Here is a 16999-nt window from a genome sequence, read left to right as displayed (position 1 = left end):
TCGAATTCGAATCCAAATCCAAATCCAAATCCAAATCCAAATCCAAATCCAAATCCAAATCCAAATCCAAGTCCAAATCCAAATCCAAATCCAAATCCAAATCCAAATCCAAATCCAAATCCGAATCCAAATCCAAATCCAAATTCAAATTCAAATTTTATATCATCCATATCCTATTAACAATAAATAGATCGGATTAGTCCAAGTTCACACATTGAATTGTGTCTGATGATTATGTACAATCAAAATGACAAACATAAATAATGGTGTTATGAAACATCAAGTCAAAAACCGAATTTGAAAAATCATAAGATCCTCACAAAGATAAAGCAATATATGAAGAAGCATCTGCTCTGGACATCTGCTCTCTCTCTCAATTCGAGGAACAGGATGTTGAATAGAGAATTCCAGTATCCACTGGAGCTTTTTCGCATGAAGTGACAAATTTTCTTCGGTAAAATATTTCTTTTGTTTCTGGTGTCATACATTTGAATATCGCAATGCCTTCTGAAGCTGTTTAGATTCTTGAAAATGTGAGTCAACACTTTCAACTTCCTTTTTCATATAAGAGTCATCCAAAATAATGATAGTGAATCTGAAAAAAATTATCAACAATAAAGATCTCATTATTTTCAACGTTTTGATTAATTTCTTCAGATTCGTAATGATCTGTTCGGGAATCACAAAGAGAAACATAATTTTTACTTTTAGTTAGTTACTTATAGTTTGAAAGACAATACCAACACTATGGGTATATATATATATATATATATATATATATATATATATATATATATATCGAAGACAATAAGAATAACACAAAGTTTGATTCGTTCCAAATGAAGACATTCTATTATAATTACTGAGAAAAAGAATGAATTTCAATTCAACGTACTCAATGATAATTCCATCCCACTTACGAGTATTCTGGGCAGATTGAAATTAGGAATACAAACTGGGATGCAACTATCGCATCGGCATTATTCATAAAAAAATTCTTGAAATTTCTGCTTTTCTCTCATCGTTGATTCCTTATACATATTTTGTTTGTCTTCGAGGAAGCGTATTATCTCGACCAATTAATTTGATTTTACTATAATGGAGAATGTCTAACCCTTTGACGCTAACACATTCTCCTATTGTCAGTTTCCGAGCTAGACACTTGAATTTCAAGATCACTCATCAGTTGATGGGTAAAACTACAGCAAATTTAATCATTGCATATCATGGATTCGAGGAGATAGAATCCAACGTGTCTAACTTATAAGACGCAAATTAACAAACTGTCTGGTTATTTAGCAGAGATACTAGAAAGGAAGAGAGTGCCAGTGCAGTATCACATTGACATTCGATTACGATTAATTGAAAAGACATATTTCTTCTACATGAAATTTGTGTGTTTTCGGAGACGGACTTTTTGAACAAGACAGTTTTATTCAGGAGTAACTTTCACAAATTGAAATTTGTGCCCTCAATTTGTCTTATAACTCCACCTCCCTTAAAGGTCCATATCTATAGTTAACAGTTTTGTTTGTATAAATATATCTTTGAAATATTTTGTGGTTTCACAATATCTCATTAGATTAAAATGAGAGATCAATTATTGGAGAGGAGAGAATTCCAAAAAATTATTCTCTTCTAAATATATACACCTTTTCAATTTAAACAAGATTCCTTTGGCTGGGATTTAATCAAACAAGCGAATGAATGTCATTACGTACTGCCTCACATGACATGAGTAGATTAGGCTTATTTGGTGCTGAAGAGACGATAAGTGTCATACGTCGAAACATCCGATATCCACCAGTGAAGATGACATTGTTCCATGTAAGTTAAATTTTACCTCATCCTTTTACCATATTGTGTAGGAATTCTGTGAATGATATCTGAATCAATTCCATAACCAATGTTTGGAATACAAACTTGATAGAGAAAAGTGGTGATTGTATAATTCAGTGTTCATATAAAAGTATCTGTCTTGAAATTATTTTCCTTTCATGTAATTGAACTTTTATATGAAAGTAGTTGTTTCGGGAGGGCTTTTCTTTCAGTTTGTGTCTGAAGATTACTTCTCTGCATAATCGACACATCTATGTATAGAGTTGATTTTTTGAAATTGAGTAGGTACGTCCTTTCTTTTTTTGGAAGGGCAGATAACCATATTTTTTTATATAAAGATGGTGAAGTAGAAATCCGAAACCTTTCTTTCTCAAATCTTATGAGACTTCTGGAAAGGTGAACATTTCCCGGTTCAAGTTGGACAATATTTTGGGGGCACGATATTTTTGAAATTTTTATGGTTTTTCTCGTATTTTCATTTGGACTGTTCACTGTAGTAGTACATATGTTTTCGAATCGGAATAATGTATTTATTGATATAGCACTTCTACTCGACCATCGTTCGTTCAGGATTGGTTGCTTATATTCAATGTTTACAATTTTCAAGTTTTGTATTTTGGTTAGAAAAACTCGAAATATTTCATTCAGAACTCCACAAATAACATCTTGTTCGTTTAGTTTTGTGGCATAAATATTTTTTTGGTGTGACTTTTTTTGACAATCAGAGAATGATAAACTTTAATATGGAAGAATTGTTTAGTAAGTTTTTCTGTGTAACAGGAGAATGTGAATAATAATATATATACTTGAATTGAAGGGGTCATATTTTTAGGAGTGATTAATTTTTTGGGAAAGAAAGTTTTTGGCTTTCTACTACTCCATCTGATACAAAAAAAAGGGATGAGAGAATCTTCCAAAGAAAGGAAGGAAGTAATCAATTTGAAACTCTATACATGAATGTGTAGATCATGCAAAGAAGTAACTTTCAGACACAAACTGAAAGAAAGTCCTCCTGAAACAGCTACTTTCATATAAACATTGAATTACACGAAAGAAAATAATTCTTTCGAAACAAATACTTCTATATGAACACTGAATTATACAGAAGATACTTTTCTCTACTCAGTTTGTATTTCAAACATTTTTTGTGGAATAAGAATCAGATATCATTCACATGAGTTCTACTTTGAATGAATGGTAATAAATTGTACTCACATGGTGTTTACCAGTGAGGGTGACAGTGTTCCATGTGAGTACAATTTATTACCATTCATTCAAAGTAGAACTCATGTGAATGATATCTGATTCTTATTCCACAAAAAATGTTTGAAATACAAACTGAGTAGAGAAAAGTATCTTCTGTATAATTCAGTGTTCATATAGAAGTATTTGTTTCGAAAGGATTATTTTCTTTCGTGTAATTCAATGTTTATATGAAAGTAGCTGTTTCAGGAGGACTTTCTTTCAGTTTGTGTCTGAAAGTTACTTCTTTGCATGATCTACACATTCATGTATAGAGTTTCAAATTGATTACTTCCTTCCTTTCTTTGGAAGATTCTCTCATCCCTTTTTTTTGTATCAGATGGAGTAGTAGAAAGCCAAAAACTTTCTTTCCCAAAAAAAAATATATATACTGTTTCTATTTCACAATGGGTACTACAGTACTACAAACAATTAATTATGGAAAATGATACTCGTTTGAAGTTGCATCTCAATTGCAAATGATTTAATATTTTCCGTTTCAAATCCTTCAAATAAATTATTCCAGAGTTGTTTTTCCCTATTGAAACTTGATTCAGACCTGAAATTCCATTATTGTTGTTGAAGAAATCAATGAATTTGGGCAGTTTTTTAATTCAATCCGATATAAACACTTTTATTAACGAGTTCAACTGACAACATTGAATTTCGAAATTGTTTCATGAGTTCTGGATGACATAATTACCATATTCTGTTTTTGAATAATTGAAAACGTCAACAGGTGTACTTTTCATGGAATATCCTGCTTTGTTCTGGGGATTACACGTTGAAAAGTTAGATCTCGTTGATCTTTCTATTGCACAAATTTGGCATTATGGGTGTCATCTTTGGTACGGACACGGCAGCTGGTTAACAGAAAAGTCATTAGGATTAATTTCTCGGAATACGAATTTAGATGTTCAAAAAAAACTTGAAAATCGGTAAATTTCATGTGATTCTATCTGTTCGGAAGGACGGATTTCTTGATTAGTACTATCGTTACTCACTATCTAACTAAGAAAATAGACATGAAAATTTGCCTGTTCAATAACTGGAAAAGTATAAAATGTTGATCGTTCCTGATGGAAATTTATATTTTTATGTTATATTTATATGTTTAAGTAGCTTGAGGGGTGATAATATATCTGGATATGTATTTTAGGTAATACTCGCTCAATTCAATCGATATGACCGTCACTCGATTCAGTGTACTTTTTTCGAGTAGTCTAATTTTGTCAGCATAAAAATTGTGTGCTCGGGATTCGATGAAGTTCTGCATATGAAAATCAAAAAAGTTAAAAATATTAATAAAAAACGAATAAAAATATTTAACTGACTTTCTTGCTGGAAACTAACTGGAAAAAACTTCTTACTGAATGAAAAAAATCAGTTTGAGATGTATAAATGAGAAGCATATCATACGTTGCAAAAAATCTGCAAATTGTTTATCAATTATGCTTTCTACAAATGAAGGAAACTCGAAAATTCACATAAAAACCGAGAGATTTTCAAATTGAAAATCTCAAATTTTTTCTGTACTTCTTGAGTCTACTGCCGAAAAGATCCCCGTCAAAAAACTATGAATTTTTGATCTTGAGTTTTTTTCATAAAAAATTTTATGTATTTAAAAAAATCAAATGAAGCTATTTGTTTTTCAAATATTCCGATTGTTCCATTTCCAAATCACAAATCACTCCCATTGTGACAGAAATGTTATAAAAGATTGACTTGTTTGTGGAATATTAATTTCTTCCAGAAAATTGAATCATTGACAAAACAACAACAAACAAGATACTTTTTCCAGAAGATTATTGTTGATGGTGAAAGGCGTGTGTGTTGCAAATTAATAGAGACTATTGATAGTGAGGAAGCAATTCAAAAAAATATCAATGATATTGCTCTTGATTATTTTTCGAACCTGTTTTGGGATCTGTTGAATGCAAAATCATTTCATTTTTTTTTCTTCGACATGTAAAGGTCGAAAAAACAGGTTCTCAAGGTAAAAATATTCAGCAAAAATTGATTTGTTCATATCTGACTGAACGGATGATTTCAAAAGACCAATATTAGTAATGATATTTTTCGGAAAAATTGTTCCTCAATATTAACTCTTACTATTGATTTATTGACAAACTCACATTTGGGGAGAAACCTTTTTTTAACGATTTTTCTCTTGCAAGTATTATTTTTACCAATGAGTGAATTTATTGCTAATCAATAGAAAATATTGATAGTGAGAAAGCAATTTGAAAATATCTCTTGCCTATTTTTCGAATACTTATATGAGATCTGTCAAATGCAAAATTATTATATACCTTCATTGCTGATGAAGAAAATGACATCAAAAAATTTTATTTTTCCAATGGAGATCTATTTTGAAGTCTTTCAAGAATAGACTCACCTAGAGATGACTTCAGTTTGAATAATCTCACGGTCGTCATGTGAATTTTCAAATTATGAAAATCCCTCATTCGACGACACTATAAATAATGTACAAATTTATATCCATATCATCTTCACCATATACAGGGTGTTTATTGAACATGTGGACTATTCCTTAGACTATTCTAAGGATATTTGGTCCTTTGTTTCGCTTTGTTTCGAAGATACGGGGGGGGGAAAGAATTACGACAATAACAATTTTGGTAATTTTAAAATCATTAACGTAGTCGAAATAAAAGTATAGCATACTACACTACATCCAAGCAGAGAATTGTCATTATTATCAGTTCTTGTATATTGAGAAACATTATGTGTAATTTTTTGTTATAAATTTTTATCGTCGAAATTCTATTTCGCTCCCTATCTTCGAAACAAAGCGCTCTATCAAAAATCATCAAAGGATAACATATCCTTAGAATAGTCCAAGCAATAGTCACTCAAACTTTTGCCGCATGTTTGATAAACACCCTGTTTAGTTAACATTGTTTTGTAGAAAAGTTTTTCCTTTTTCCGTGTTATGCCACCAGTTATAACATCATGTTTGACTCAAATATATGTAGAAAATTATTATAAATAAATAATTAAACAGATTGCTTCCTCAACTTAACAATTTATATTTTCAACAAGAACATATAGCCTGTAAGTCTCTTCAATTCTCCGCCTCTGACATCCAGCACTAACACATTGACTTCCAATTCAGTTGAAATGCGATAAGATATCGTAAAGTATGTACTAGCTGGAGGTGTGAAGTGGCTGTATTGTCTACTAATTAAATTTCTCTGAGCCCCATTTCCAGCGGGGTACAAGATTCCACTGGCGCTTGACAGCTGATCTGACGAATTTGCCAAGTATTACTTTACACATCTATTCCGTCATCTTATATTAATTCTAACGCATTTCCATTACCTTTTCTCGTATTCAAGTTCATTAATTTCTCAGAATGACTCCTTATATGTTCTTTGGGAACGGTACCCATGTTGTTTATTTTCCATGGGATTATATACAGGGATTTTCAAAATCAAATCTCGTAAATGATAAGGGATAGAAAGTACTGTTGAAAGATGCCAAAAAATTCACTCTACAGGCGTACTGATTCACAGGGGGTAACAAGGTCAATTACCCATGAAAAGTATGTTAGGAGTCAATATAAATGAGAATTGTTTTCAAATGGATTCAGCACGCACAGAAACCACTACGTTCGAAATTGTTTTGAAGGAGTTCGAAACCTAACTATAAGTCCTGAAAAGAGTATTTTCTCAATGAAACTCACAATATATTTTTTTGTTGAAATATTCGCTTCGTACCATTACAATGAATTAATAAAGTTTTCGGGATCATATCGAGTTATTTTCTACTAAGGGGATTTTGGGAATGCTGAATCAGAATTCGAAAACCATATTCATTGATATTGACTCCTAATATACCTAATATACCATCAGCAAAAGAGCACGGCTAAGAATAATAAATCTAAATTGAACACTTGAATAAATTTTGCAATTTCAATAACTTTTATAATGTGTTTGGAATTGCATTCTTCACAGCAAAAATGTAGGGTAGATTCATGAAAAGCAAAATATATTTGAGAAACCAACACTATGCAGTGGAGGATGGAATGATTGATTTGATCTAAGGCCATTTGAACATTCACGTTGTGGTCGTATTTTCAAATATACAGTATACAGATATCAAAAACGAAACAATGAATATCTTCAAAACACATTGATTTAGAAAATTTTGAAAAAAGGATTGAGAAAAAATACAGGCCGATATACAATTCAAAAGGTATAACTTCCGGTCATAACCTCATCTGTCAAACTCTCCTCTCTCCAAAATATCTGACAACGTATCGGCACTAACTCCTACTCAAATATATCTGCTATGGAAAAATAATCCAGCACTTACTGTGAACTGTTTTATTTTGAAATTATGTGTGTGTATCTATACATTTTTTTATCTTTTCATGAATAGTTCACAATATCTTTCATGAAGTAGGTACCATAATTTAAAATACGGAACGGTTGTTTTTTTCATAAGAGAGCACCAGAAAGAAAAAATACGTACGAAACAGTTACTGAGTGAACTTCTAAAATTACATTCTCAATGATGTGTCACACTAAGTACAGGGTGGTTAACAGTTGAGGTTATGATAGAAAAATGTCCCCATTGAATCGAAAATCGACTTTTTGAAGTAAAACTTCTTCACGCGCCCTTAAATTAGGGAGTATGCTGATGAATGCGTGGCGATAGCGTTACGAAAAGTGTGAACGGGCAAGGCGAATAGAAGTTGAGAGGGAGGTATAAGTTAGTGACGATAGAAAGAGAGAGAGAGAGTTACATTCTGTATATTAATGTTGAAGCAAGAGATAGAAAGAGAGGTGTGAGCACGCATTTACAGTATACATATATATATATATATATATATATATATATATATATATATATATATATATATATATATATATATATATATATATATATATATATATATATAAGATAAATAGATAAGTACTTTCTTATTCCCATATTAATTTCAATTTGAGAGAGACTGATGCAGTCAAGCTGCTGGGAAATAATTCCATTAAAATCAAAAGATAAATAGATAAGTACTTTCTGATCATTTTCATATTGATTTCAATCGAAGAGCCACCGGTAGATAGCTGTTTCAGCCTATTGGGCATCGTCAGTACCGGGCAGGCGGTCCTCGATTGAAGACAAAATGTGAAAAACCAGAAAAGTACTTGATAAAAATAATTGCGTAAACGCAAGTGAAACATAAGTGGAACCACCTATTGGTGTTACGCCCAAATCAACTTGCCAAGTTTTTAAGTCAGTGTTGGTGGTTTGACCAATCAACTGACAAATGCGGTAGCAGAAATTTTGGAGGCTAACCTGAAATGCCATCGGAAAACGAATCCATTTGTTTCTAGAAATGATATGAAATCGACAAAGGTCAATGCAGTCAAGCTGCTGGAAAATAATACCCTGAAAATCTAAAGATGAATAGATAAGTACTTTCTGATCATTCCCATATTGATTTCAATTCAAGAGCCACCGGTAGACAGCTGTTTCAGCCTATTGGGCATCGTCAGTACCGGGCAGGCGGTCCTCGATTGAAGAGAAAATGTGAAAAACCAGAAAAGTACTTGATAAAAATAACTGCGTAAACGCAAGTGAAACATAAGTGAAACCACCTATTGGTGTTAAACCCAAGTCAACTTGCCAAGTTTTTTATGTCAGTGTTGGTTGTTTTACCAATCAACCGACAAATGCGGTAGCAGAAATTTGGGAGCTAACCTGAAATGCCATCGGAAAACGAATCTATATGTTTCTAGAAATGATATGAAATCGACAAAGGTTAATGCAGTCAAGCTGCTGAAAAATAATTCCATGAAAAAAACATAAATAGATAAGTACTTTCTAATCATTCCCATATTGATTTCAATTTGAGAGCCACCGGTAGACAGCTGTTTCAGCCTATTAGGCATCGTCAGTACCGGGCAGGCGGTCCTCGATTGAAGACAAAATATGAATATTTCGTTTATATAGATGAGTGGGAAAGTAGGTATTGAAATAACAGAGTGATAATTGAAAATACTTCTTAATACTATTCACTGGCACTTGAATAGGTGAGAACCACAATAAACGATTCCGGGTTGCGGTGGTCAAATAAACCAACTGACGTGTGACCTAATCTAACCTAACTACCTACCCATATATATATATATATATATATATATATATATATATATATATATATATATATATATATATATATATATATATATATATATATATATATGTATAGATAGATAGAGATTTTATCGAGTGTGTATGATACAAATCAAGAATGAAATAAATCGTGGAGATAACACTCAAAAAATAAGGGCAAACCGCGGACACGTGTTTCTGGCTATTGACCGCGCTGATGAGGTCTATTTTTTGATCGCTTCAAAAACACTTCAGTAACTTTTTTCGAAAGCTTCTGATAATTCCTCTTCCACATTCTCCGTTTCACTATCACTGTCGTCATTCAAATCAATAATGAATTTATTTCCATCATTGATATGGAAGTGTCCGATCTCCATATAGTCTTTTTCAACTGAAATTACTTTTTCAATCCTCTTCTGCAAGTCTTCTTCGGTAATATTAGATACTTCTTTTTTAACTAGCTCTATCACCTTCTTATCAAATTTTGAAAAAATATTTCTACGCCTTATGCTTTCTTTCAATTTTCCCTAAATCAACTCGATGGGATTGAAAACACAAAAATAGGGGGTCCATACTTTTCAGCAACATTTTCATACATCTTATACACTTTTCCGAATGTTTCTGTCTGTAAAACTTCAAGTAGTTGGCTTTTGGTATAGTTATCTTCAGAATACAAATTGTTATCCATTGAAAAACTTTATATTGCATCTTTCCTCGAAGTTTTATTCGGTACTTTGATGAGCTGTCGCGAATGATAGGAAGCGTTGTCAAGAACTATTACACTATTCGCATCCAAAGTTGGGACCAATGTGTTTTTAAACCATTTTTCAAATATATTAGCTTTCATGTTCTTATGATAGTCAACATTGCAGTCCTCAAGTTTTTTCCTCATAATTTCAAAGAATTTGGTACCCATCCCTTACTTCTTCCGCAATGCACAATGATTAGTTGCGATCCTTTGTTTGCAGGCATGTTAGGCGTACACATTCTCGAACCATCAGTCCACCGTTTCGTAACTGTGTTGTGAGTGTCATACCAAGTTTTGTCCAAATAGAAAATTTGCCGTTGTTCTTGTTCATATTTAGTTATTTGTTCTAAGTATTTGTTACGCAATTCCACTATTCTTCTGCTTTCCATAACTGCTTGACGTTTGCTTATTATTTTCAATCTTAATCCTAGTTTCTTTATCCAATTCTGAAGAGTTTTGTCACAGCAGCTTACGTTATGACCAGAAGTATTCAATTTCTTCCTTATGATTTCAATTGTAGGAATCTCATTGCTTTTGTAACAGTTGTATTTTGTTTTTTTTAATGATTTTATTAGATGAACATCTAAAGGTTTTGGTAATCCTGCATCACTTCGCGTCTTGTTTTCATAAGGTTTGTTTTTGACTATTTTACGTACAGTTGAGAAAGGAATTTCGGTCAAATCTGATGTTGCTTGTAATTTTTTTCCCTCGAAACCAAACTCGATACGTAGATTCTTATATACTTACATTGAAACATACCCTCTGTGTTTCAATATTCAAATGCATCCGAATCTTATTCACTGGTAACTCTTTTTCGCATTGTTCACCAGCGCTATTGGAATCACTACACAGGAAAAAGTCTGCGTTGTTATCTCACTCGTTACTATTAGTACTTGTCCAAAGACGCCATATTTCAAACAAATAAAAAAAAATTTATGTAATTTTAATTGCACCAATATCATATTTCAACACTCAACTCGTGATTAGTTCCTGAACTGAACATTGACAACAAAACGAGTATAAACATCCTCGCATTCTATTCGTCAACGTAACATGACCTTAAATTTAATTTTATGACCCTTTAGCCAGTCATAAAACTCGGTTAGTAAAAATTATACAATACGAACCGCCAGTTCTTCAGTCCACGTGGACTTATTCGTACCGGCATTATTTCTTTGTATTGGTTTTTTTGGCCTTCAACTTCGCCGATAGCTTTAAGAATTACTACATCAGTTACTTCGACTATACTAATATGCCATGTTCATTGCCCTCTCATTCTGGCATGTATTGAAAGGAGACAGATATTACACTTTTGTGCGGTAGGCGAAGTTTCACACCGAAGCAGGAGGTTCTACAGTTCTAGCTAAGTTTTGCTGTACAACAAAAAAAGCTTCGAAGCTCACCATTTTTGTGAGATTTTGGAAAAAAAGGAGTCGTGTAGTATCTGTTGAGAGGATTAGACCTCATATTCCTCTGCTCTTTTTCTGTTTTTTTCTGATGTTTTTTGGTTTTTCATATGTTTATTTGTTTGAAGACTTATCGTGGTTTAAAATCCCGCTGGAGTCAAGAGGTATGTAAAAAAATTGTTCAAAGAAACATTTTACATCGGAACGACAATTTCAAATTCACTTCTTCCATACAAGTATAATAAACATGGAATGGGTTGTAAAATGTACCTATTTCACTGGGTCTTTGTTTTGGAATGTACCTTTGGAGAGACCTAGTCCCCAAGTTTTCATTTTTCAATGCGGAAGGCAGAAGATGTCGATGGATAATCGTGTTGCTGAACACTCTTCAGTTGCTGAGACGTTTAGTTGCTGAGCCCATTTGGTTTTGAGCCCATGTGTTGTCGAGTCGTTCTATTCCAGTCATTTCTGATTCTAGATTTCTTCTGAGCTTTCATTCAGATGAACGAATAATATTATACACACTTGAATGTTACCATTATCGTGTGAAGATTATTGAGGTCAGTTGCACCTAGTTTGAGATATGTCCTGAAATTATTTTATGTATGAGTATAATCTGAGTGAGACATTATCATTCTCCTATTTTCATTATACCACATCAATAGTATAACATGGTATCAAGTCGGTTGAAACCCAAACAATTCAGAAAATGATCAGTATCAGAAAATTCATAAGTTTTTTATTATTCATTGCATATACTCATCAAGTTGTATGTCATGTATTTGGGTTATTATTAAAATTCATTTGTGTATTTCAAACGTTTTTTTCATTTCTCTCTGTCAATACTCAATAGGTTCCACAAATAGTTCCACAACAACAATAATTTCAGTGGCGCTCCGTGGCATTTGACTTCAAAACAAAAGGTAATGTAGTAAAAATAATGAAATAATTGTATGTAGTTTGAACCCATGACCCAGTGCCGCCTGACGAGGAGCTGACGTTTGCTTGTGCAGTTGTAAACATTGTATACGCTACAATTTCAATGTTAAATTCACGTCCGAAAATGAACAACTCTTGGTAAACTTCCTAGAAAATAAATTAGAACTACAAATGAATAATAACCGAAATGAGCCTACCACAAGACATCGTTTACAATTTGAGTTCGAGTTCGAATCGTTTCGAAAAATCATACAGGATAGATATCGACATATTATTGCTCAAAACAGAACAGTTATCCAGAACTGTGAAAATGAGGACGAATAAATAATTTGAATTATTTGAAAAGATATGCGAGAGGTTCAGCTCACAATGAATACAAGATCAATCTTTAGACAGTTTTATCATAGCTAGTTGTTGTAGTATTGTTATACCAAGTTAACTCTTTTAATGAGTAACACAAAATAAGGACTGTACATAAAGGCTATATTGTAACATCTTTGATATCTAGATATTGCTTCGAAATATTTTTTGAAGTATGTAAGTAATATCAAATCTTTCAACAACTGCTATTTCGTACCAGATGATGTTTACCGTTGAAAATCGTTTGATTATAAAAAATCAACATCAAATACATTCCATGATATCGTTCAGTTATCATTAAAAATCACTTACTCAAATTTCATCATATGTACAATCGTGGCAATCTATTACTCAAATCGAATGGGTCCCAAACAAAGTACAACACCAACCACTTTGTGCAATCAAGAAACACATCTCGAATTCACTAGGAACCCTTCTCCCGTTCCTCCAGGATATCTGTATTTGATGTTGTAGGTGAGAACTTGTCGCTTGATTGTTCTCGGTATTTATGTTGGACTAAGTGTACAGTTGGCCCTGATTGATGTTCACTTCAATTGTTTAACTTAATCCATAGCCACCTGTTATGCAGACTGTTTGCGCTACATACTTCAATGCACATCAAAGGATGGATTTGTCAGGATAATTCAATATCTGTGAGATGGAGATAGAGGGGAACATAAAAGGCTAACATTTTCATTCTTACACTCAAATTCACATACAAGGTGTCAAAAAGAGTGAAATCTTCACTTTGTAAATATATTTTCACACCGAAAAAACAGCGAAACACGTGTTATCATATTTCAGAAAGACGGTGTAAGTGTTATGAATATAGTATTATACGTCGAATACAGAGTTTTTTCCAAACTATTGAACTCAAACTCCTTCATCTAAGATTCGAAAATACTTGATACTCAATACAATTCATTCAACTTCATAGTTACATAGTTACTAACAGGCTCTGTCTTTGTGAGAAGATTCATTTTGACGAGACCACCAATCATGAAAATTTTTGACAGGGGTAGCTAACGAACTGCACTGGCGTCATGTCGTGTCTAATTTATGAGTGCAAAAAATGTATAGCTGACAATTAGTTTTTAAGATAAACTTTGGAATAAATTGATAACATACTCAAAAAAATATTTGTCCTACAAAAACATGTGTCGTGAAGGTCGTGACAAAGTATAACTAACCAGTGGATGTTTCACTGTCGTTCAGTTCTTTGTGTAATTTAATAGTCATATTGTCTTGATGATTAACTAGATCGTTTTTCCACTGCTTCACTCGGAAATTGTCAATTTCACGGTAGAATTGTCTTTTTGTACTAACTGTAGAACAGTATAAAAATATGTGAGATTGATATATTCCTTGCCTCCTAAAAAAAACGGATGTGCATCGCTGGTGCGCTGGTTTTGAGGTTTAACAAAAAGCTTTTAAATTTTTGGAATTTACCATAGATGGCGTAACTATCAGAATACTATTTTGTGCGTATCATAAGTCTATATATTACCACTGACACGCTCCGCTAAGTTGGTTCCTCGAAGAAAGAAGAATGGGTGGTTATCAGTTTATTTTTCAAGAATTAATCAGGTTTACTGAATATCAACTCTCCAAAACACATTTATTTCTCAAGATAGTCTTATATCTGGAAAGTTAATGTGTTACTCTCCCACCATCTCCCCCCCCCCATGCCCCCTCATGGGTTGAGTGTCCCGAAGTAGAAGCTTCCCCCCCAGCTATTTAGCGAGGAGAACCTACTACCCCACTCCATCCACCCCCGCTCTCCGAGCGGTCCTCAACTTACTGATGAGCACTTCAGCAAGATTGACATCTGACCTCTTTTGCTCGAAAGTTAGCCTTTAGGTGGTATTCTTTTGCGATCGGTAAAAATGTTTTGTCATGACTATTCCTAACTGAATTTTTGCATGGGGGTCCCCATGTCACACCAGCTCATCTTACCTATGGCAACTTATTCATTGATACTGAATATTTCATAGCTATTAATAATTGGCGCCATCTGTTGGACTTTCCAAAACTCTCCAAAACACATTTACTTTTCAAGAATTTTTGCTTCTGGATTGTTAGTCTGTTTTTAAATTATGTTTTGTTAATTTAGTATACTTCTATCCGTAATGTATTATTATTTTCAATTCATGATTTTTATTTGTTTAATTCAGATTACTTCATTTCATGAAAGGTTATGTTAGGTTAAGTCTAAAGTGAGGGTTCTCTACCTTTCATGAGGGTCTATTCGACCTTCATGAAAGGTAGAGAACTATCTATTAATACATTAAAAGTAATTTGATCTTCAAAAGACTCATCTGTTGACTCTATAAATTCTTCCCTATCAATATCATTATTCTGTGGATTGAAAAGTTATTTGAAGTTTTTTGACATCCTACGTCTTCTCTATCATCAAAAAAAGTGAAAGAGTTTCCAAAGATAGAAAAAAATAATTACAAAAAAACTCTATACAATATGTACTCATAGATCAATCACAGAAGTTTCTATCAGACACAAACTTTAAGAAAAAAGAAAAACATCCGAAACCAACTACTTCCATATGGATATTAAATTACTTTTTCTATTCAGTCCTTAGTTCAAATATTCGTTATAGAATTGAACTGATATCATTCATTGGAATGCTACACAACGCAATATATGAAATATATTTGAAAGAGTATTCATGAAAATGTTAGTTACATAGAACAGCGTCTTTCTCAAAGGTGTATTTGAAAGTTTTAGGACATCTAATCATGAACGTTTTGGATAACATTACCAGACGAAGTACATTATGACTTTATGTCACCGAATGAGATAATACTGCTCTTGTCACGGTTACAGAACTTATACACATTCATACGGAAAAAGTGGTTTCCGTGTAATTCAATGTTCATATGGAAGAAGATGTTTCAAAAAGACATTTTGTTCTCGTTGAATTGGAAGGTCATGTGCAGGTAGTTATTTCGAAAGTTTTTTGTAACGTCCTTTATGTTTTATCCAAAACCATATTAATTTCATCAGTATGTGTTAGAAATATAATTTTTATAGTGCTCATCTTCACTTTTTATGGTGATTCCTCGAAATCTCTGTTGAAATGTGTTCTTCCGTTTACCAGTTGACACCTCTCTATAATTGGCGATCTTCGAAGGAATAAACTTGTGCTAGCTAATGATTATCTCCGAAAGTGCGATTCCCAGCAGCATTTTCCATAGGAACGTGCGTGGTCCAACCCACTTTTCAAATGGGGTATGTAGAAAATTAACAGAATTTTTTCAAAACTAATATCATCAATTTGACATTCAGAAGAATCAATACATGTCGCAATATAAATTGTTCATTTCTATAAACTAATGTCATTTTTGGAATAGTGTTTCCAGCTACCTTTGAACTACCGACTAATAAAATTTTTCATTGAATGAGCGTAATATTTCTTCAAAATCCAAAAATCCTTCATTAAAATTTAAAAATATCACATCTACATTTCATTGTTCATCACTTAAAGAGTGAAGTGTGAAGGGCTTCCTCTTCGTTATGGACGCGCCCTCATGGCCCCACTGAAAGGAGGCGGTGGGAAACGACCCCCGCGATGTTAGTGGATTGCATTCAACAAAAAATGTGGACTTCGTTTGTCTGTATTATCCGTGTGCCGGCTGCATAAGCCTATGCACACCATTTCATGTAATCGATGTTAAGGTCGATCAATTCATAAACAAGTATTGAACATATCTGGCCTGATTACTTGTTTGTATATCAGGAGTAAGCACTGATTTCAAGTATTGGTATTTTGTTGCCTCTCCCACTCTCTGAACTGACAAACTTATATGCATTCGGAAATTCAAGTGCTTGTTTGGGATAACTGCAAGGTATCTCGTGTTTTTCTGTTCATCCACACATTTTCTTTGAATTGACAATTGCCAGATCTTCACATCTATGAATTTCTTATTCGTGAAATTGACGAGTTCCATCTTTGACGGATAAATCTTTATATTGTTCCTCTCCATGTATAGTACCACTATCCTATCTATGTGAATTTGCAGCTGTCTTATTGACACAGTACGAATGCACATATATAGCGGTATCCTCCGCGTATATGCCTACATTCGTTTGAGGGAACATAGGAAAGTCGTACTCGTACGATAGAGAGAGTCTAAGTGTGGGAATAGACAGGACCTCTGCGTAAACCTGCTTTCATTGAAAAATCTGTAGAAGTAGCTTGGTGTATTTTAACCGTAAATTTCCGTCTGACCAGATAAGAATCTAAGATTCTTATCATGTATAAGGGCATATGTGCCATCCACATTTTCGCGATGAATCCTTC

The 16999-nt window shown here is 33.1% G+C and overlaps 1 protein-coding gene across 1 annotated transcript in view; it reads right to left on the bottom strand.

The window, feature by feature from the left end:
- Positions 1 to 350: 350 nt before the first annotated feature.
- The window catches only part of LOC111515065 (lipase member H-like), a 30227-nt gene continuing 13578 nt past the window's right edge, over positions 351 to 16999 (bottom strand). Inside the window, exon 4 of the mRNA XM_074185812.1 lies at positions 351 to 595. Within this exon, the coding sequence (XP_074041913.1) occupies positions 481 to 595 (115 nt within the window). The 3' untranslated portion in view covers positions 351 to 480. The remainder of the gene's footprint in view (positions 596 to 16999) is intronic.

This window comes from Leptinotarsa decemlineata, unplaced genomic scaffold (assembly GCF_025532065.1).
Source record: "Leptinotarsa decemlineata unplaced genomic scaffold, Ldec_3_MD MMD2_tig00078346_RagTag_RagTag, whole genome shotgun sequence".
In the NCBI taxonomy this organism is placed as follows: domain Eukaryota; kingdom Metazoa; phylum Arthropoda; class Insecta; order Coleoptera; family Chrysomelidae; genus Leptinotarsa; species Leptinotarsa decemlineata.
This window is presented reverse-complemented; position numbering and strand designations above follow the sequence as displayed.